Source organism: Anser cygnoides, chromosome 6 (assembly GCF_040182565.1).
Source record: "Anser cygnoides isolate HZ-2024a breed goose chromosome 6, Taihu_goose_T2T_genome, whole genome shotgun sequence".
Taxonomy (NCBI): Eukaryota; Metazoa; Chordata; class Aves; order Anseriformes; family Anatidae; genus Anser; species Anser cygnoides.
Genome location: NC_089878.1, coordinates 27,950,779 through 27,972,715, shown reverse-complemented (window position 1 = coordinate 27,972,715; position 21,937 = coordinate 27,950,779). Strand labels below are relative to the sequence as shown.

At 44.3% G+C, this 21,937-nt stretch overlaps 1 protein-coding gene across 1 annotated transcript in view; it reads right to left on the bottom strand.

Annotated features, from left to right (window-relative positions):
• TFCP2L1 (transcription factor CP2 like 1) overlaps positions 1–21,937 on the bottom strand; it is a 37,840-nt gene that overhangs the window by 14,607 nt on the left and 1,296 nt on the right. The window contains exons 2-7 of the mRNA XM_013171120.3: positions 18,401–18,552; positions 4,440–4,516; positions 2,736–2,841; positions 2,339–2,445; positions 1,603–1,755; positions 319–429 (exon numbers count right to left, since the gene is read on the bottom strand). Of these exons, the coding sequence (XP_013026574.2) occupies positions 319–429; positions 1,603–1,755; positions 2,339–2,445; positions 2,736–2,841; positions 4,440–4,516; positions 18,401–18,552 (706 nt within the window). The remainder of the gene's footprint in view (positions 1–318; positions 430–1,602; positions 1,756–2,338; positions 2,446–2,735; positions 2,842–4,439; positions 4,517–18,400; positions 18,553–21,937) is intronic.

Sequence of the window (21,937 nt, the reverse complement as noted above, 5' to 3'; positions counted from 1 at the left end):
TGAAGAAAATACCTCATACAACTGGCATCTAAGTATCATAACAAGTGCCCAGGAGCATGGCAGAAGAAAGAGAAAACATTTCTTTTAAACATAGGCTGTTGAGGACTGGTTTATACTCTGAAACATAAGAAATTTTGGAAGCTTTTATAAACTTCAACAATGAGAGACACATTATAATTTCACTAAGCTCTCGATTTCAGTCAGATCTTGGCATAAGAGTCTCCACAAGAATCTCCAAGGCTCAGTTAGACTGCATTTGCTCTGAAATCTGTTTCCCAATATGCTGAAGTAGTGCAACATATGTCTAAAACATTTTACCTCTGTGAGAATAGTTGTCTCATAGGAAGGCTGATACTTCTCCTTCTCTTGGGTGGTCTTCTTCTCCATTTTTTCCCTGTCAGTCTTCTGTTTTCTGTCTGCTCCTTTAGGCTATAAGCACAAGCACAAGCTTTCCCTTACGCCAAGTATTACAAGTTTGGAGACAGAAGCCAACCGATTTTTTCTGATCTGTTCACAGAAGACTCCTTAAGATTTATGGGGACTCTACATATGAGGCAAGACCTGATCTGCATTTTCCAGACAAAAAATAATCTAACATCTCTACTGTTTCTATATCACCTCCCATTAATGCCTATTGCAATTCCAAACGAGGCTGACCACAATCCTGAGATTTTTGATACGTTGGTATACTGTTGAGATTTCAGACCACGAGCATACTGAATTATACACTTTAACTGGTATTTGCACCCTCTCTCCTGGAACAGGAAAGACACTGCTCACAGGAGCAGAATTGAAGCAGCAGATCCTTCAAGAAAAAAAACAAGGTTTTTGTAGGCTTAAGTTGCTCCAGGTCTGCCACATCCACATTAGAAGCTTTGAAGATGGACAGAATCATCTTTCTCTCCCCCAGGAATTCTGCAGCAACAAGCTAAGGTTATTTAAGATCTCCAGTTATGTTCACACTGTTCATGGAGGATTTAATCAAAGAAACTGGAGATGCCCATGCTGTCTTGATTGCCTAGACACAATGAAACACAGTGGATACCCTGAATATCATCAGTGTAATAGGTTAACTTAAAATGACTTAAACCAGTATCCCATATATTCCTGAGAAAGCGGACCATATAGGTTTTTTTGTATGGTTTGTAACAAATCATCACCTTCAGGACAGAAGCCAGTGAAGGGCACTGCCTTCTAGACACTACTTGTCTACACTACACAGAAATTTAATTTTTGCACTGACACCTATCCAATGGGTTTTCATTCTAACCAGTCAAGGCTTGAGTTGTTGGGTGGGTTTTCTTCCTCATTATTAAGACATCCAAACAGCCCAGATCTCAGTGTTTGTATACTGTTCAAGTTACAATGGACTGGCATCAGTCTAAGTTTGGCTCTTGGGTCATTTGAATTTAATTAGAACTGCTGTGTAGTTCAGAGGTTATATTGCTTTGTGTGCAAGAGTCCTGTTTAAGATTTTAAGCATATCTAGTGAAAAGCCTTTGTTCTTTTATGCTGCAATTAGCACCACTCCTACACAATTTACAAACTGTGCATGTTCTTGTGTCTTCATCTAGTTGATGACAGAGCAAAACTACTTCATACCTTGAACACCTTGATCTGGCAGCTTGCAGAGTGCAAGTGTTCTGTGTATTCACCATTTTCATTCTGCTTAAAGGTGTCGATTTGCACCCGGAAAGGAACCCCCTTCTCTCCTCCATGTTTCCGTGGAGTAAATTCTGTGCTGATACAATGTACCTGGCAAGACAAAAGCTGTGCTTATCTCTGGAGACTGTTTGAAGCTGTGCAAAACTGAGTTTAGACTCCCTGAATTTGCAGTGTGCCTTAACAAGAGGTTTTAGCTACTCCCTAGAAACTAAAAGAGTCAGAAGAGTTCAAAATATTTTTCACTTCTGTTCCCCAAGACAAAACAATTAGAAGAACAAGGAGCCTACAGAGAAATAGGACATCAGGAAAAGCATCCTCTGACTTAAGTAAATCCCACACACAGATTAAAAACACATAGTTGGCATTTGGGACAAGAAACACTCATGAACAAGGAAAGCAAGCAAAACTAAAAGGCTGTGAATGGTTTCCTCCAGATAAAACTCGTGCTTAGAAAGCAACATCCATGTGCTTTTGGGGGGGTACTTTTTTTTTTTTTTAAATAACCCAGCTAGAGCAGATATTGCTTCAAAACTAGCAAGCAACTAGCAAGTATCCTATAAACTAGTTATACATGATTGATCTTTTCCTCTTCTTCACACGCCATCTCTCTCTTCAGATCTTTATAAGATACCTCACCTTTGTATTTACCATAGGAATATCACTTTTCTCTTACCTGAATGAATGCTGAGGCTCTCTTTGATGGATCCCACAGAAATTCAACAGTGTTCAGCTGTGTGGGGCTGGCTCTGGGATCCAAGATGCCAACTGACAGCGGAATATCTGTAGAAGAAAACCCCTAAAATTTTAAAAATATTAAATTGAAGAAGAGAAAGCATTTCCATACAGTTACAAGAAGCAGGTGAAAAGCCAAGCCACCAATGATATATCCGTTTGAATGAAATGATATATCTAGGACCTATAGTCCTAGATCTCCTTTCCTCCCAAGGATATACAGATTTTTCTAAGAGAGGAGGATAAAAAAAAAAACAAACACCCAAGTAAACACACCATACACCATGCAGCACCTCACTTCCAAACACTACACAAGGACCATAATGAAATAGTCTCACCTATATCAAGGATGCGGTCCCCAGGCCGACTCCACCTCCAGCCCTCCAGCTGCTGATGCTCTGTGTACTGCAGGCGTCGATCATGGAAAACTACACGAATTATACTCTGTTAAGAAAAGATGGCAAGATGAACAATGTGATCTAGAAGCCCTTCTCTTGAGATGACTTTGGCTTTCCAGTGTAGGAGAAAAAGCTGATCTGTTCCTCCTACATGTTTCTGACCCTCATTCAAGAGGGGAGCAGAGGTTTCCCCTAAAAGACCCATCACCATGTTTCTCAAATTCCTAAGGGACCCCTGAAGCACGACAGCAGCACACTTTCTCCCTCACAGGGCACATATATACTTCATAACATAGCCCTGTACAGCTTTCTGGGATTTGGTCTGGAAGCACTATAGCAATGTCTACCTAATCTTAGGTGTCATGCCAGGTAAACATCGCTATACTGCCTCAACACCCAAAACAGCTCACATAGGGGGGTGACTGTATTTAATGTGTCTGTACCATGCCCCAATCCCAGTATATCCCACTCTGATCAGAAAATGTGAAAGCCAGCTCACCTGTCCCTGCACTGGTGGAGCTGACATGGCCAGACACCTTGTCAGTGGGAATTAAACTTGATTCCAGCCATTAACCATCAGTCATTGACACTGAATTTGCCTTTAACTTGTGTTTCTTTCAGTAAAAGCGGGGATAGCAAGATGCAAAACTTGTAGTTAAACAAGTATAGAATAGAAGAGCTACTGTAACAGGGGAACCTCGCATCTCTGGCCTGCAATGTTGCAGCCATGTCAGTAACTGAAGACAAATGGCTGGAATAAAGGCAATCCCCATGGCAGACAAGTCCAAAGTATCCCTAAATAATAAATCCTGCATGAGTTAACGACCCCTTATCTCCCGCTTTCTCAATTCCCTGTTCCTACTGGGGACTTCCATATCAAACGAATGAGCAATTTTTGCCAGTGAACCCGAGAAAGGCCCAAATCAAACCCTAGCTCCAAAGCAAGCAAGCCACAGTGGGAATGCCTGCAAAATCAGAATCTAAATCTTTATGCTTACTGAAATGGGCAAAAGCCAAATGTGCCTAAACTTGGGCAAAAGTTGAAGTCCAGATTGGAATCCAAATGTTGCAATTAAGTCCCAACGTCTCAAAAGAAATCCTATGGCAGAACAGCCAAGAATTTGGTAGAGGAAGGCTTGAAGGCTGGATCCAGAAACAAGATCTGGATCCAAGTTTTTGAATTTGAACTGAAACAACCAAGTTCTGTATGTTCAAAATCATGTCTATTACTGAAGTAAACTGGAGCTATGCAGAACCTGTGTGGCAGAACAATGTAGACACCAGGGTCCTCCGCATGACACGTAACAACACAGGCGTGTTGCTCAGGTTAAGAAGGGAGACAAGCCTGCCTCTCAGCAGTTTTGACCATGTTCACCTCTGAACTTTGGGATTCCCCCGAACCCAATATTCACAGTGAAACTCTGGGGTCAGGATCACAAACAGAACAAGGATTCCCTTGAAGCCCTGTAAAGCCAAGCTGCAGAGTCCCGTGGAACTCCAGCACTCAGAGTAACTCCATCAACCCTGCTTCCATTAAAAACAATGGCAAAGTATTTTCCATTGCCTCAGCGTGAGCAAGGTCAGTCCCTTCATTAGAGGCTGTATGTAGTAGCAGGAAGAAAAGAAATCTATATTTCTCCTTACCTTTACATATTTTGTGTTTAAATCTTGAAACTCTCCCAATTTCCTATTCTCAAGTAGACGGATTTCATAAGACTGACCTAGAGTTTAAGGAAACATTTCCAAGGTGTTTAATATGTTGTAGCAATGAGAGAGTCATGCTGGCATTTACGTGGCTAATAAAGCATACGTCTGATCAGGGAAAGTTCATTTTTGGTAACATAATGCATTTGCCCCAGTAATTGAGTAGGCACTAAAGCACAGCAGAAATCTGATGGGAAGGTTTGTCTTTTGGCTGCTAAAAGCACTCAGTTAGGCAATCGCAGTCTGTCTCCAAGGGCTGCTCGGCCTTCTGGTCACCCTCCACAACATCACTGAGGTGTTCAAGGCCTTCCCCCCACCCCGTGCCACACAGCTGTAACAGCACAGCCTTCATCCGCCCCTTCTACTGCAGCAAAGGTTGGGTGAAGAGCTGCTGCACAACAGGTCCAGGCACTGTTCTGCAGAGGATAGCAACTTGGGCCAAATCTCGCCTTCTTCAGAGCGCAGTCAGGTCTGCGAGGTGTTCCAGTGCACCAGCAATACCAGGCCTTAGGTGTGGCTGCCCACTGCACAAATACTCCTTCAGACATGTGGAGCAGCAATGGATCTTACTTTATGTACAAGGACCAATCCTGACCACTGAAAGGGATTCAGACTCAGGCACCCACCACCACCACCCCTCAGTATAATGGTCTTAGTCTGTTCAGTAGAATTCAGCTAACTGGTTTGTGAAGTATCATCGAGTATCAAGGCTGACAGCAGACAAAGGAGACTGATGTCCCAAAACCTTATGCACAAATGGCTAAGACAGCACAAAAACTCATTGAGTAGGACCAACTATACAATAAACCTACAGCTGTTACAGAGGCAGGACAGGAACATTAGGATTAATGAAGCATATATATACTTAATATAGTTAGGTTAGCTTTTCTTGTTCATCTTGCTATCTCCCTTTTTACTGAAAAAAATGCACAGGTACAACAAGGCAGGCACCAAGAGGGCCATCAGTTTGGATCTTCTGGGTCAACCATCATCTCCTCCAAACTGGCCCTGCAGAAAACTGCAAAGCAGATATATCTCCCATTGAGTAGTTGTTATCAGCAGACAAAAATGCTACATTTCTGAACCTGGATCTAGAAATAAAATACTTTTGACAGCTGATGTATCAACAGTGCACTGCATTTCAGTCAGGTTCCCTTCTTCTGGGTGTTTGTGTGAGCACAGAGATACATGTGCATACTCAGCCAGCTGGGGCAGGGGGTTGGAGGACAAGAGGGGCTATGTTGGAGCCTCAAATGTTTGCACAACACTCCTAACTGATGTCAATAGGAGTTCTGCAAACAGGAAATGACCCTTGAATCCAGCACACGGCTTAGGGGATGTGGAGGAAAGCATAAACCATATGAAGTGCCAAATTAAGCACTGGAAACACACACAGATCTTAACCCATCTCTTCACACATAGGTAAACCAAAGTAGAAAGTGACCTCCCTTTCAAGACTGCTGAACAACAAAAGCGGATGCTGTAAACCATAGCGCTGAAATTGAGGTCTTCCACACTAACTCAAGAAACTCTCTAATATTCCCTCTGATAGAGGTTATTATTCACTTGGCAATTTTAAGAGAGAAGTACATTATCTCCCCACAAAATCAATACTATTGTATTAGCGTAAAAAGATCAGGCTCAGGTTCACAAAATCAGTGATACAGTTCATTGCCTAAATGGATTTACACAGCCAAGAATCTCTAGCACTTGCAATTTGCTCCCAAGCAAACGTCAGGCTAATTAAACATTATGGAAAATTAGTTTAGGATTCAAGACCATGAGCTTCCAAGAGACAGTAGAATACATCTATGACTGTACTCAGATGGTGTAAAGGACAGAGAAATGGCATGAACTGTGCTGCAGACGCAGGCAATGCTAGAGCCACAAGCACTTTCAGTCATTCAGCAAGCATCTGGGGACTTAGCAGTTTTTTGGGACAACCTTATGCTCTGCTATATTCCTTCTCTTTGGGCAACCTGATTTGCTTACTTGCAGTTCCTAGGAGACAGAAGAAAATAATCAGCATGAAAACATTGACCACATTCCCTTCAAACTGACATCGAGCACTCAGAAACTCCTCAGCGTGCATCTTCCAAGCACTCACATGGGACGGGAGCAATTCTGCAACCCAGCGAACAACAAGCACCACACATCTCATACTGACAGGAGTAATTCTGCTTGGAATGAGTTAGAAACAGATCCTGCCCACTGGTAAGAAAGAAACTGTTGTGGAGACAGAGTTAATATTGAATGGAAAGCCAAATAGGAAGTAAAATGCTTTGATGAAGGATATATGGGTCATCTGATGTAAGCCCTGGAACTCAGTTTACACCATGAAAAGCCTCATTCAGAATGGTATTTCATGCTAACTGCTTTCCCTTTAGCATCCCAATGTTCAACTCCGGTTACAACACAGGACTGTTATCAAAACAACACAGCTCCCAGCTGAACTTTAAACAGTTTATTTCACTCTGTGGAACTCTGAGTGAGAATTTGGTCCTAATTCCTCATAATTCCTTCATATAAAAATGTTCCAGTATTGATTTTGAAAAACTTATTCTCCCTATAAATTATTCCAGCAAATTCATTGCTTCATGGCTAATGTTACCTGTAATTCATAACACCAAGCTGTTGGGGATTTTTTCATTAAAAGCACTTTCCAAACCTTCCAAACCCTATGTTTTCCCCCCCTCGCTACCAGCAAAACTCTTGAAATAGCAAAGTACAATGCCGGTCCTAAAACTGTAACAACTGCAGGGAAAAAGAAAAAAAAAACGAAAAAAAAAAACACTAAAGAATCAGTGCTTGGATTCTGGAGAACAAGATTGCTTTGCAAAATCAATGGAACAGTGACCTAACCTGAAGAAAGCTGAACTCCCACTGGCACCAAAGAGGGCTTAGAAGTTGCCCAAGGCTCTGGTACACAGGTCATCTATGAATCCTGCACGACTGACTCTCCAGCCCTAACATGCACAGGCTGACAGTTTTCTGCACAAACTAAATCATTGTTACTTCAGTATCTAAATCTGTAAAGAAAAATGGATGCAAGCGTGACTAAAACCCTATCTTTCTGTCTTCGGTTCCAAAGAAAGACTGCAACTGGCTAAGCTCAAAACATGGCGAGTCCCATTACACTGAATTTTTCCATCTGCCTCATTCATTAATACAGGTTAGACTAGGTATTTCCAAGTCAACGCTTGGTGGTAAAGCTGAAGTGCTTTAAAGCTGAAGCATCAGGTGCTGATGCTGAGACTTTGCAACGATTCGACTGAACAGTCCGACCTTGAGCAGGGCAGCAGCCGGTCCTCAGCCGACGAGGGTTTGGTATCCACTGGACTCATACGGTAGGAAGAACCCTAAGAAAATGTCTGTGGTGATGGAGAGCAGTGGTGGCAGTTTCACAGCAGCCCCCCTTTACCAGCATGATATTCAGTACTGCTGAACATTCATCTTAAACCCAGTGCTAAAGGCCAGCAACCTGCCGAAACCCTTCCCTTTCTGCGCTCTCAACACTGGCCACAGCTGCGCCACCAAGGGTTCACAATGGCCTCAGAGCTGGTGACCTACCTGGTCTCCAGCACCCAAAGCCTGGTATCGGTGTCTTTATCACTACCTGAAATGAAGAGGGCATTTTGAAAGCAAATCGCCAGCACAACTGATGCCACAGCAGCCTCCTGCCTGCCTGCGCGACCCGGTGCGCCTCGCGCAGAGCTTGCCACAACCCTTCTTCCCTACCTCAGGCAGGGAACAGAATGGTAATAAATATTTGGATAACCACATTAAATTCCTGAGATGCAATTTGTCTCCTGGCTTCACTGAAAGCTTTGGGGGCACCAATAAAAACCTGGGCGGGTGATGATACAGTGTAATTTGTATTTTGAGCAGACAGTCCCTGAGCAACAGCAAATTTATGCAATCACCTCCTATGCTAGAGTTTGAGCAACTCTGCTTTACAAGCACGAGTAATATCCAGCAAAGTAGTAACCACTCAGGTCCACAGAGTTCCTGCTTGGTGATTCATAAAGCAATTGCATCTATTCTAAAAAGGATTTATATAGACTGTTTATTTTCTTCACTTCTATTGTCTAGCAATTAATGTACATTAAAAGCAGGTATGACCACTTAGTTTGGGGACAAGAGAACTGAAAGCCAACAATTTGCTGCAGCTGACAAATAATTTGGTTGAAAAAAGGAATGCTTTCACATGCTCAAAAGGTACAAGATGTAACAGTTTCAGATATCAGCAACTCTGGACAGCTTCTGACCTTAAAAGATTATCCTAATTTCAAGCTCAAAAGTTACATTTTGTTCAATGATTATTTGCTACACAACCACAATATCCTGCTTTCTTTTTGTGTGTTTTGGTGTTACGTTTCAAGAGCCACTTACACTATGCATTTTGTGGTTTTCTGCACAATACATCAGTACGATACACTAATTTTCTATTAGGCAGCTGATGTTCCAGACCAGTATGACTCAAGCCTTACTTAACCTAGCCAAGTAGTCTGCTTGTCTTTCCAGCAATTAATTAAAACCTAACCTTATACTAAACAGTATCTGCGACAAATGTCAGTGGACAGAAAAAAAAAGAAATTGCGAGTCCTCTTTCTCAGAACGGATCCACACAGCACTAGACAGAACCAGACTGAAAACTGTTTGATTATTAAGCCAAGCTGACCAATAAAAATTCCATTTAGCAACTTTATATGGACATCCTAAACAGTGCACAGATAAAGGCAAAGGAATGCTGACAGTTGAATGCAGCACACAGAAGGAGGGGGGAGGAAAAGGAGGAAAAAAAAAAAAAAGCTTTTCTCCTCCCAGACCAAAGCACATCCAGCAGGCAGGAGGATCACCTTTGAAACAACCAAATTCAAGTATTCAGGGCATCAGGAACACACAAAGATTCTTCTGACAAGAAAGATTAATGAATCCACAGAGTAAACAAGACAAGAGTGACTGAGCTGGCATCTGAGCTTGCGTGCTTGATTGCCCACACCTTCTTAGCCCAACAAAGGCAGAAATAAAACTTAGCCTAAGACTTGCCAAAGTGTCCCGTGTGCGGACACTCAGCACGAGGAACAACAGCAGAATCCAGAACCCTCCCTTCCCAGGCCACAAATGGCATTGGATATCCTGCAGTTGCTTGCTGCAGCCTCCTTTGACAAGATGCTCTAGGAGATGTTTATCCAGAGGATATTGTGAATTCAGCAGCTACACAATAGGCCACCCTGAAAGCTCCCACTATGCTAGGAGCATGGAAATCCTGCAGAGGAGGACCAACTGTGGGCCAGGCAAAGCAAAAGGAACATAAGAGTCATCCTGACACACCAGATCCATCTTGTCCCACATCTCATCTTCAGCAGCAGGCAGTTTATAAGGGCCCAGGGCTGGAGCAGGGTGAAGACAGCGAGCCCTTTCCTGGCCACGACTTCCCAGTTTCTGGTATTCAGTGCCCAGGTTTTATCCGTACCAAGCTGCCCAGTCAGACCAATGCTCACGAACTCCTCTTCTGCATGATCTCCATCTGAACTGGGGCTATAAAAGTCACAATTTATATATGCCCTGCTTTAGCATTTGCAGTCTGATCCATCCCTTCACCTGCCTCCTGCCTGTTCCTCTTTGCAGCAAAGCTACCGGGGCTCCACTGTGTTTTGGTACCCATGCGAGTCCAACACCAAAGATTTGCCATTTCCACCAGAGCAACGTAAAGGCCCAATTCAACAGCACTTCTCCTGGTTCTACTACCACACCACAGAGCTGCACTGCCATCATGTCTTTTCCTGGGGTTCTCCTTTTACAATCTACCCCCAGCTCGGGTGTGTGGGGGTTCTTTGTCCCCTTCTTTTCTCTTTCTGTGCCTCTTTCTTGTGGGAAAGCCCAACACATGCCTCAGAGCCGAGTTTGCTGGAGGAAAACTTCAGTGCTCATTTACTATATGAACATTTGGCTGAGCCCTTGTCTTCCCAGACTTTTGAAGATGGTCCATTTTACAGTGGTGACACTTCATAGCTAACAGGCATTAGAAGAAACACTCTTCATTTAGAGTGGTTTCCAAAGAGCGGGATGTATATTTAATTCCTCCAAGACTAGTCTAACTTGAATCAAGTACACAAAACCAGCCAATGAATACAGAAACACTCTGAGTTTCTAAATTCATTGTGTGTGCTTGGTCTTCTCTTGCACAGACCTCACCTACTTTGTTGGATCTTGGCAACTCATCCCACCTAATCAAAGCCATGGTACATGTTGAGATTTTTAATACTTATTAATCGGTGAAGGAATGACAGACTTCTGAAAGAAAATGGAAAAAAAAAATCTGTCCCGTGAACATAATTTCTTCCTGTATTTCAACTTCTCTAGCATGTACTTGAAACACCCAGGACTATCTGGGTCACATCTGTCCAGCTCAGAAAACCCCAGCCCCCTCTGTGTAAGTAAAAAAGGCAGGCTTTTTCTGGTTTCAACCTGTTCTGAGTCAATTTGGACAACAGGTTTTATAGCTCTGCAAGACTAGCTGTGTGTGTAATATTTACCTGAGTCCCAGATAACTAAGAAGAATGGTCCCAGGTGAGGGTGCAGAAGAGGGATGCAGAAGAGCTGAGTACAACTCCTGACCCCCTCCGGCCCTCAGGTAAGTCACTTCCTCCACCACATTTCTGCAGTAACGTAGAGAAAGGTGCAGCAGAAAGGAAGTCCCACAGCACCTGGCTTCTCATTGTGCCTACTGCACAGTGGGGGAGAAGATGTGATTGACAAATGCCCCATCAAAGCAGGCTGTACCTTGGGCACGTGTCACAAATGTGACACCAAGCCAGGACAAGAGAAATCTTACTGCTCAGATACTTGCTGTATAGTTTCAGAAACATAAATGCTTGGTATGAAGCAAAGAGGAAAAAGGGTATTTTTTTCCAGCCTCTTTAGAAACAAGGTGTCATACATATATTACTCCTATACAAACAGCTAACCACGTCAAAGTTACAGTGCTTCCTAAGTTTCAGATTGCTACACAAAATATGATCTTTTAGGACACCACAAGTTGAGAAAAGGTAGCTGGAAAGCTTACATATCACCTCAGGCTGCCAAGAACTTTGATACAGACATCATATGTAGAAATTCAGGCAAGCTTCACTCTCAAAACTACAGGAATTTCAAGGTAGATATGGATAATGGAGGAAAGTAAAAAAAAAAAAATAAAATAAAAAAGCGACAAGGAATAGTAGGAAAAAATCTTGGCTATATTCTCTGAGTTTTCACAACACTTGTAGCAACTTCTGAGCACTTCCTTCACGGATATTGAAGATTTATGGAAGCGGGAGAACAAAATGCAGTCTAGGGGCTTCCAGTAGGAGTTGTGCACAGCCTACAATCCAGCAAGTTCACAATCCCACTTGAATTTCATCCAGATGTTAGCAACAGAAGTATTCCAGAAAGAATAGAAAACAGGCTCTTGATTAAAAGACAACTGAGATTCTAGCTTCCTAGGGACAACAGAAGTCAGATGCTCTACTTATGCAGAGGTGCCCTGTCATCTGAAGCAAGATTCATAGTGAGCTTAGGGATGGTGTGGTTTGGAGACAGGGTTGTTTATCCTGGGCTGCCAAGTGAAAATGGAGCTGCCAAGCATATGGGGAAATAGCTGCTAGCACAATTAATGGCTTCAGCTGAGACATCAGAACCTATTCAGAGCTGTCTTCAAAGTAAGGTAGGAGAAAAATTCTTTCTTCAAAACCAAAGAGGTGCACCACAAGAGCCAAAAATGCCAAATAGCCAGCCTCAGATGTAGAAAAGACAAGCTTTGTTAGCCATTTCTTGAAGCTATCTGAACCCAGAAAAAGAGTGGTAAGAGGGAGGCGAGCAGCAGTACAGCATCCCACAAGGATCAGCGATCAAGGATGGGCAGCCACCAGGGAGCACTTCACATTCACAGCCTCAATGACACAAAGTCATGTATGTGTCCGTGATCTCAGGCAAAGGTAAAGTGTATGTTCACGTGGGACAGGCCACCAACAGCAGAGGTCCTTGAGATACCCAGGATCTGGTCAGTGGTAACAGCGACTGATAAGAAGAGAAGCAATTCTTCAGATGGGACAAAGCAAAAATATCCCCGCAAGCAGAGCTATAATTAAACCAGAAGCACACCCAGTCAGAGCTGGTCACTCAGCCTCCTCTACACTTCATTTAGGCAAATAAAGAATTGTTCCAGGAAAACTACAAACATTCAGACAGTTGTGACCCCATAAAAACTCAATTACGTACGAGTTAACGTCAATACAAAACAGCTTTTTTCATTTACTGTAAATCTCAGTATTTAAAACTGAGTTCTTTGGCTGTAGAAGATTAGACAACTATATTTGAACTTTAGACTTTTCAAGGGAGACAAAGGTTCTCTTCTGCCTTCTTTTGCTGTAAGCAACTCCATCTCCTACCCAAGCAACCAGCAATGAGCTTCCAGATGTCCTCTTCAGCTGATCACTGCCCTGTGCTTTCTGCACCTTTCTTGGAAGGGAAATCGGAGAACGTCTGCAGTGAGCTGAGGCAAGACAACAGCCAGCAGATTTTAAAATACAGCACAGTTTACCAGTTAATGCACACGCATATTGAACTTGGACACATGCCCAGAGACTGATATTTGGGGCTTTCATTCGTGTGTGACAGAATGCAGCTAAGTCCATCTTTAGCTTCGTGAGGCATCTGTTGCTCATGCACCACTACAGCAACGCTCCCAATATCATCACAGGTCTTCTCGGATGTTAGTGGTTTTCTCTCATGGTTTGGGTTTTTGGCTTGTTTGTTTTCTGAACTGTCTAGGACTGGCAATAAAGATAACTCTTGGAAGACACTGCAAAGCAGAGATGGCCAGCCTTCCTAACCCTAACCAGCTGTACGCTGAAATGCTCCCATGGCTGAGACCCACAAGTCACATACCGCAGGTCTGGAGAGCCGAACAGAGCCCAGGAAAGCTTTACAGGCAGGTGATGGCTGGCTACTCTGAAGGACCACTGGGGGCCAGGGTTGAGTTTGGCACACAGCTGGGTCTTAGTGACTGCGGCCATCAGCCCGAACCACCCTCTATTTGGAGCAATTTAGATCTCTGGCTCTGAGCCAACCCAGCACTGGGCATGAAACAACATCATGACTTGAGCAGCTCACAGTCCACATGTGGTTCTGGTGCTACAAGCCAATTCCCTTGGGCAACAATTTTTGCTTTGTGCTTTTTTTTTTTAAATGAACAATTTTATTTCCTCACATTTATTAGCATTCAGATCTGCTGTACAGTGCTTGTTTCCTCTGCATTCCTCCTGGTGCAGTTTCTGGAACCACCTTCATTACTCCCATTTCTGTCCATGTTTGAAACTAGTTTCAACCAGCCCTGGTCAAACCACACCCCATATGACTGCAGACCATGGAATATGCAACTGCATCAAGACCTCTTGCTAAAGCAGTGGTTTGTAATATGGTCGCTGGTTGATTGTTTGTCTGAAAATCCTTATCCACAAGAGACACTGAAATAGTGCTGAAAGGCGGGCTAGTTCCAAAAACGTTAGGCGATGTTTGTGCTGCAGACTTCTGGACAGTGTAGCTCTGCTGACAGATGTGCTCCCTGACCAAGGGAGCAACGCCAGCAGCAGCAGCTCCCCATGAGAGGACACAGCACCTTTAGCAGCTTTGCGGACCAAAAGGGTAGTGGTTTACGACACCATTCCAGCACAACTATACTTCCTTTGTCAGATGAATAATCCTCCTGCGGTCCAGTAAAGATCTCTTACCTTATAAATTGCCTTCAGGATTAGCACACTAAGATCATGTTCAATTCAGACTTACAGGGCTCTGGCTCCAATTTCCCAAGGAATGTGGGACGCAAGGGGGAAGAGATCAGGAAAGACAAGTGTAATGAGTCAGTCTTTGGAAACCAAGCTAAGGATTTGACTCTAGATACTTGATTTACTGGCTAGTTCTAGAGCAGCAGCCAGTGAGCATTCATGGTTTCAACCTGGCGCAGACAAGCTTGGGAGCCTGCCACTGCTGAACGTCCCCAGGTCAACTTAATACAGCACTCCTTAATGCTCCCTCACAAACGCCTCCCCTGCCCTTGCTGAGAACAGCTTCTCCAGCTCAGGACTCCTCTTGGATTTCTCCTTTATCCCTGTGGGAGCCCAGTACCACTGACCATCTGTCTGGGTCCACCCAGAAAAAAGCAAGGTTCATGGGATGCCATGCTGGTCCACAAGCCTGGAGTCCTCTCGTTTGCACATGAATGCAGCCACCGGGCATCCCTTCCTCCTCACCCCTGTGAAACCCTTTCAGACCTTATTTAATTCTCTACTCTCTCTACTACTATGCAACTTTACCTTCAATTTGCTGCCATTTTTTTTCCAGCTCCCCCCCCCCCCCCCCCCTCCATTGCTCCATCAGAGCTGAGCTTTCTTCTATCCATTTCTGTACACGGGCTATCTCCTGCGTTGGTCCACTCACAAACCAGCACTGACCTAGTAACTACTCATGCAGAGTGAGCATGGGCACACAGCTGCTTCAGTGACAAAAGGTCAGCTACTGAGGGGTGAGCAGCTTCAGTCAGGAAGGAACATTTGGACAGCAGGTGGCAAGAGTCACCCAGCCCAAGAGCCAGGAAGCTGAAAGCCCCAACACAGTCTTCATAGTTCGGCTACGTGACTGCACTGGATGTGAATGGCTTTGCTGGAGCTGGGACAGCCACTTTTTCTTTGTATCTGTGCAACCAGAAGCCAGCTGTAACTGCTAGAGGAACAGGTATTAATAAAGTTACGTATTTCCTCAGGTAACCTGATTCAAAACTCATGCATACAGGGAAGAGGGGAAGTTTTGTGTAACTGGCCAGATGCAACAGGACAAAGAGAGGGTAAGATGCAAGAGGTGTCCCTACGCTTACAGGGAGTGTAAGGCGATGAGATGTAGGGTAACAGTCCTAACTGCTTCATGAGATGGCTTGGTCACAGCACACCAGGGTCAGTCAGCTCCTCTGCCATGCCATGACCAGCAGTGGTGTAAGCCTGAGCTGCCCTGAGGTTCCCTTCATGTACCTCCTCAGGCTCATACAACACAAAACTCACAGAAACTTCAGCACCCTAATACATTAACTTACACATAGCAAGATCATTGAGATCAGCGTGGCAGCACCTGTGTGGCACTCCCTGGCTCGTGTTGCATAGATTTCAACCCATAAGGAGTTGTAATACTCTCCTCTGGCTTTGGAGGAGTAAGGGGAAAATACCTACACAAAAGGTACCCACTGGGAAACTATACAGCTCATAAATCAGAAGTAGTTCCTACAGAAGAGTTTCTGTTCTGCCTCAAGCACTTCAATTTTTAATTTTACAGACATCCTATTTTTTATTTCAGAGGTCAATAATAGACAAAGAACATGCTTTTGACACAGATGTTAAGAAAAAACACTAAATACCCTTTTATGTAGATGTTCCTGAACACAAAAATGTCTTGCAAGACAAATCCTCATTGCTTTTTAACCCCAGGCCACACCCTCACTAATACTGCACCAACGGAACGCAGACTCCCAGTTATGACCACCGCTGATTGAAATGTGTGCCCAGCACCTTCTTCTCCCCATATGTAACCATCCTCAGTGATGACAAGCTTCTCACAGCAGGCCATATCCTCATGGGAGCAGACTCCAGTCCCTTTTTCCTAACTAGCACAGGCAAGGGATTTTGGTCTAAGGGTCATCGCATCAAGGTAGACTACAAGTCAGATGACTTTAGGGCCAAGGCTCGCCCTTGCTACCAGACAGGGTCAATGCTGGGAACAGAAGTGCAGCTGCTGGTGTGGAATATGAGGCAACCTGCTGGAGTAGAGTAGAAAGGCTTTTAAGGTAGGCACCCCACAAGATCTCAGACAAAAAAAACACACATACAGAGAGCCACCACATCCATCTACATACAGAGAGCCTTGGCTTTCAACTGAGTTTCGAGAAGATCTCAAAGAAACCCAGAGGATCACAGCATAAGGATGAAGATGAATTGCCTGGGAGCTTAAAGAAATGAGGTGAGGATGCTGATGAGAAGGTGGCAGGCAGTTGTGATGCTCCTGCCAAGAAGAACAAAAAGCAATGAGACATTCAACTCGGAATGAAGGAATAGAGGCACCACCTTTTACAACTAATTACCCCTAAGACCCCCTTAGGAAAGCCAACAGCACCAGAGTTCCCACACTTCTTACCCCAGCCCCTTCCCAGCTCTACCCCACCACATGGCTCCCGCCAGCCTCATCCCTGCTTCGTTCTTCTAGGCCTGTCCAGCCTCATGCTCCCGAGGACACGTTCTGCAGGGGCACATCCCCACTTTCCCCCTTGGGGGGTAAAAGACAGGTGCAGAAGATACCTGAACTGGCCTATCAAGGAAGTAAGTCAGTATTGTGTCAAGGTGGAATAGGAAATAACTTTTTGCTATAATAAGCCTAGCACAACACAATCTTATCTACAAAGGCTTAGTCTTTGTAGACTTAGTCATAGTCTTAATTTCCATAGTAAAACCTGGACTGATCTAGTCACACGGTTCCATTGAAACTCATGGTATTGTGTAGAGAGTTGTGTAATTTTTGCCCTTCCATGGTTTTCAAAAAGAGGTGCTGCCTGAAGTATGCTAAAGTATTTGGCAGACAACTGCTTCTCACAACAGATCTTTTACTCTGAAACTGGAAATAATTTTGTATTCACAGAAAGATTCATGCTCATCTCACTCTTGATATGCCCCATGCCACCTCCTGGGGTTTGCTGTACTTGGATGGGAATCTGAACTGGGAATACACAGGCACAAACCCCAAGCATCTTCTGATGTACAAGACACCTGGCTCCTTGGGTAGAGCCTGCAGCACGTGGCAGATCTTTCTAGTGGGGCTCTATTGATCTACCAGTGAGCAACACAGATCCAGCAGCCAGCTGCATCTGCGCTAAGAGCCCCAGGGAGGTCAGGGCTCTGTTTTATACAAGCATTGGGAGAAATGCATCCTGAGACACTTCAGTGAGCTTCATGCTCAGTGCTGAGCTTGAAGAACTGGGACAATATTCAGAAGAGGGAGAATGTATCAGTAACATGGGGCAGATAGCCTTCAGCTCATGGCTAGTATAATGCCCTTGTCTACAACCTGGCAGGCAGCATAGAAAGTTTTCACATAATCTGTGCCTGGAGAGGTCTGAACCCTCTGGGACCCACATGCAGGAGGTACTGCAAAATGACAGCCAAACTCCAACCACAGATGTGTACACACAAATTCTGCCAAAGGGGAAAAAAAGCATAGAAAAAACATGCAGTGTTTGTTTATCCAGGAGTAAAAATTAGTCTATAAGGTCATTTATGGAGGACCTAGCTGTGGTGAACCCCAGCAATTTGTCAAGCTAGGGACTCGCAGAGCAGAGCCACGCCACCCAGCCAGTAGGAACAACATCAAGCTCTGCCCAGACCACTGAGAAGCCCATGAGTACTCGCTAGCTCATCCTCTGTTGCAATACCCTCCAGGAGCACTTGGGGACTTGCAGTGTTAAGGACCCTCCCCAGTCCAAAGCTCACCCATCTGCTAAATTCATCTGGCCTGTCAAGATGAAGGTAGGAAGCTGTATTCCAAATTGTTGAAGATCAAGCCAGTACCTGGCCACGTGGTGCATGCTATAAAGCTGCTTTAAGTCAACAATTAAAATCAATGGTACTTCATCATCTTACATCAGTTGACAATCTGGTATACAAATGTGAAAAACTAAAGATTCCTCCTTTCCTCCATCCCCCTCCTCCTATCTTTCTTTCTTTTTCCCCTTCCCACTGCCCTCCCAGCGAGGTACATGTATTGGATTCATTCTCTTTCATGAATCATTCCCAGGAAATTTGCCCTCCTTCACGTAGTACAAACCCTACCTTGGTTGAGGTAGGTCAGGGTTTCTTCGTGCAGTTTCACAGCAGGTGATGTGGCTGTGCAAAGGACGTACTGAAACGGAGGCAATTTGGCTTCATTCTCAGGAGACAGCTGAGGTTCTTCCTGCTTGAAGATCGGCAGTGCAAGGACATCTCTGAAACATACAATTCACACACATTTAGTTACAAAGACTTTATGGAATATTCTACTCTCAATCTGGATTTGATTCTCGTGCTCTGCAATAATGGAGATGATCTCTGGAGAAACACTGAGTTATGATGGCTAAAAAAGAAAGAATTTGGCCTGTATAATGTAACAAGGCAGCTTCTGCCGCTAAGATGTCAGCACTGGACACAAAAGAACACAGCATTAGCGAAACAGTATTTCTGAAAATTAAAATGTTTTAAAAACATAAGTTAGATTTACTTTTTAGTTAAGCAGGTTCCCCTGATAGAAGTATCAGAATGAGTCCAGAAGAGAGCCACGAAGATGATCTAGGGGCTAGAGCACCTCTCCTATGAAGGCAAGCTGAGGGAGTTGGGGCTGTTCAGCCTGGAGAAGAGAAGGCTCCGGGGAGACCTTACAGCAGCCTGCCGGTACCTAGAGGGGGCCTAGAGGAAAGCTGGGGAGGGACTCTTTGTCAGGGAGTAGGGATAGGACAAGGGGTGATGGCTTTAAACTAAAAGAGGGGAGATTCAGATTAGATATAGGGAAGAAACTCTTTACTAGGAGGGTGGTGAGGCCCTGGCACAGGCTGCCCAGAGGAGCTGTGGCTGCCCCATCCCTGGAGGTGCCCAAGGCCAGGCTGGATGGGGCTTTGGGCAGCCTGGGCTGGTGGGAGGTGTCCCTGCCCATGAAAAGGGCTGGAATTAGATGGTCTTTAAGGTCCCTTCCAACCCAAACCATTCTGTGATCTTGTGAACCAACCTCTCTGATAAAAGCCTATCAGAAGAAAAAAAGCTAGAAAGGACAGCTAAATGTCAGCTTAGTAAAAGTTCTGCAAGCATCAGCAAAGGGTCAGAAGCACACATAGGCCTGTTGTAAAAAAGGAGCCGTGCATGTACCTGTCATGAACTGCTGGATTACTCGACTCCTAACATCTCCTCACACCTTAATAAATCTGATCCTGAGAAATAGCATAGCCCTTCAGACATCAGACTACCCTCACAAAAGCAAACAGGCGCTCAGCAGCAGCTCCACAAGGAGCTGTGCAGTCCCAGTTCTCCCTCCCTTACAAGATGTTCGTGCTGACTTACAGCCACACCGACCCCAGCTCGCACTAATCCCCAAACAGAAGGGATGTCAGCGATGCTGACAGCACAACAGAACGATTAGCACAAAAAGATGCCAGGAATAAGCACCCTCATCTCAGCATGTCTAATGCTGGAGAGCCCCATTAGCCTTTCCTGCATCTCTAACATTTCAGATCACTGTATCTACCCTACTTAAGACATTAATACCCTTCCAAATTAGGAGGATTATATTGAACACAGACAGTTCAGAATAAGTAATCAGGTTTCTTTTCCTCTGCTTCCTCCATATGTGTGAAGACTCAGAATTCCCATCACATAGACTGCAGTTCTGCTCCCTTCAGTAATCCCCACACACCAAAAGCTTTCAGAAAAGCTGCTCAGGAGAATGCCAGTGCATATAGGCATGCTGCCTACGGAAAGAGCGTTAAGAATTTTTCCTTGCCTGCTCAGTTAATGATCCACCTCGCATTCACTCATAACACCCACGACCTTGAAGGCTACCCAGGTCATCAGTGAAATGGTGCAGCAGTTTATAGCAAACTGCTGAAGTGCCTGCTTCAGGTACTCCTGTTTATGGAGAAATAAAGCCAGAGAGCAAACCGTGCCACTTCAGGAGAAAAGAAACACCCATCTATTTCCATTCCCTCTTCCAACTGCACCCCCTCCATATTATCACCAACTTGAAAGCACCCAGCCCCGTTCACTTACTGGCATTACTGACATAAACCACTGCTCTTACCCAACTGCGACCATAGAGAGGTTTTTTTCCCTTAGTGATGATTTACTACAGTAATGAAGTGACAGAAATGCCTCCAGTAGATTTCTGAAATAGATACCATTGCTCCACACACACGCAGGATCTGATACTGCTCCAGCCATCTCGCTCACCCCGGATGCCAACATTTGCTCTCAACGCACTCCTCTGCGCAACGCTAGAGGAATGCACGCTGCCTCACGGATGAGAGCAGACCGAAAACCCTCAAGTCTGAGAGCTTCTGCAGCTCCGCAAAAATAAAGAGCGTGCAAAATCTGGCCCAGGGTTAGCAGCTAGGTGTATCAATTCCTCCCCTTCTGCTGAAACAGTTGAGAAACTTAGGCAAGCGGGGGTTGAAATTCAAAATACTGTATTTCACGTCAGGCTCTTAACACCCCTACATTTGCCAGAACAGCTGTCTGATCATTGACGACCGTAAGCACTGACAGATACATGATTTAGTTTCTGGAAAGCTTAACCATATCAAAGCACTAATGAAGCCACAGAGATAAGTCACCTTCTTATTCCTGTAGCATTTCAGCCAGGGGTATCCCTAACTTTGGATCAAGCCCTCATGAAATATTTCACCTTACTGGAACTGTTTGGAACATAGAACATGTGAACAATAGTTAAAGGGTTAAAAGGATTTCTATTGTGTAAGTATATAAGACACCAATATTTGTTCAACTCCCTTCACAAGTGCTACAAATCAAGTTTTGGAAAAAGCAATTATTTTTTTTTTTTAAAAACAACATCCTTTGCCCCCTGAAGAATCCTTTAAAAATAGGGCAGGGGGAAGGAGGAGAACCTTAAAACTCTCCCAAGTTTCATCTTCATGATGAAGCTTTAGTATTCTCATCTTCACTAAAGGTTGGTCCACTTACCTGGGGAAAGGGAGAAAGTTTGCAAGACAGACGGCTCAGCCAGCTGGCAGAGCAGAGATCGAAATACATATGTTTCTATGAAAATGAAGGAAGACTTGCAAGGATTTATCTGTAGTATTGTCTTGCTATAATTACAAATACCCACTGCAACCACATCACACTGAGGTATGCCAGAGTTTACACAGATGTCTCAGATATGCACAAAGCCTTTGATCATTACAAAATTATAATCCATACAAACTTTTCCCATAGCTACCTCAAGGACTGTACTAATTCAGCTTCCTCTGCACAGTCTCAACCAGAGGATACAGACAGCCCTCACAGTCACAGCCCAAAACAAAGCGTCCCTCTCTAGGAACGTATGTCTTGACATCCTCCCATCAGTTAGTCAGAATTAGAGGTCTCCACAAAAAAAAAAGTGTTTTATTCAACTGACCTTTTCTGAAATGCCTGAGGCTATTGCTTAATGCTGCCATAAATCTGGTTTTAGGGCTTTTAGTCCCACGGTCACAGTGGCAAACACTCACTAAAGGCGACTCTTGTTGCTGAAGCACTGGCAGGTTACCTGCACACCAGCAGCCTTCCTGCCAGACCACGAACCTCGCAACTGAGAGCATCAATCAGCAGAAATAATCAGATGTGTTTTCT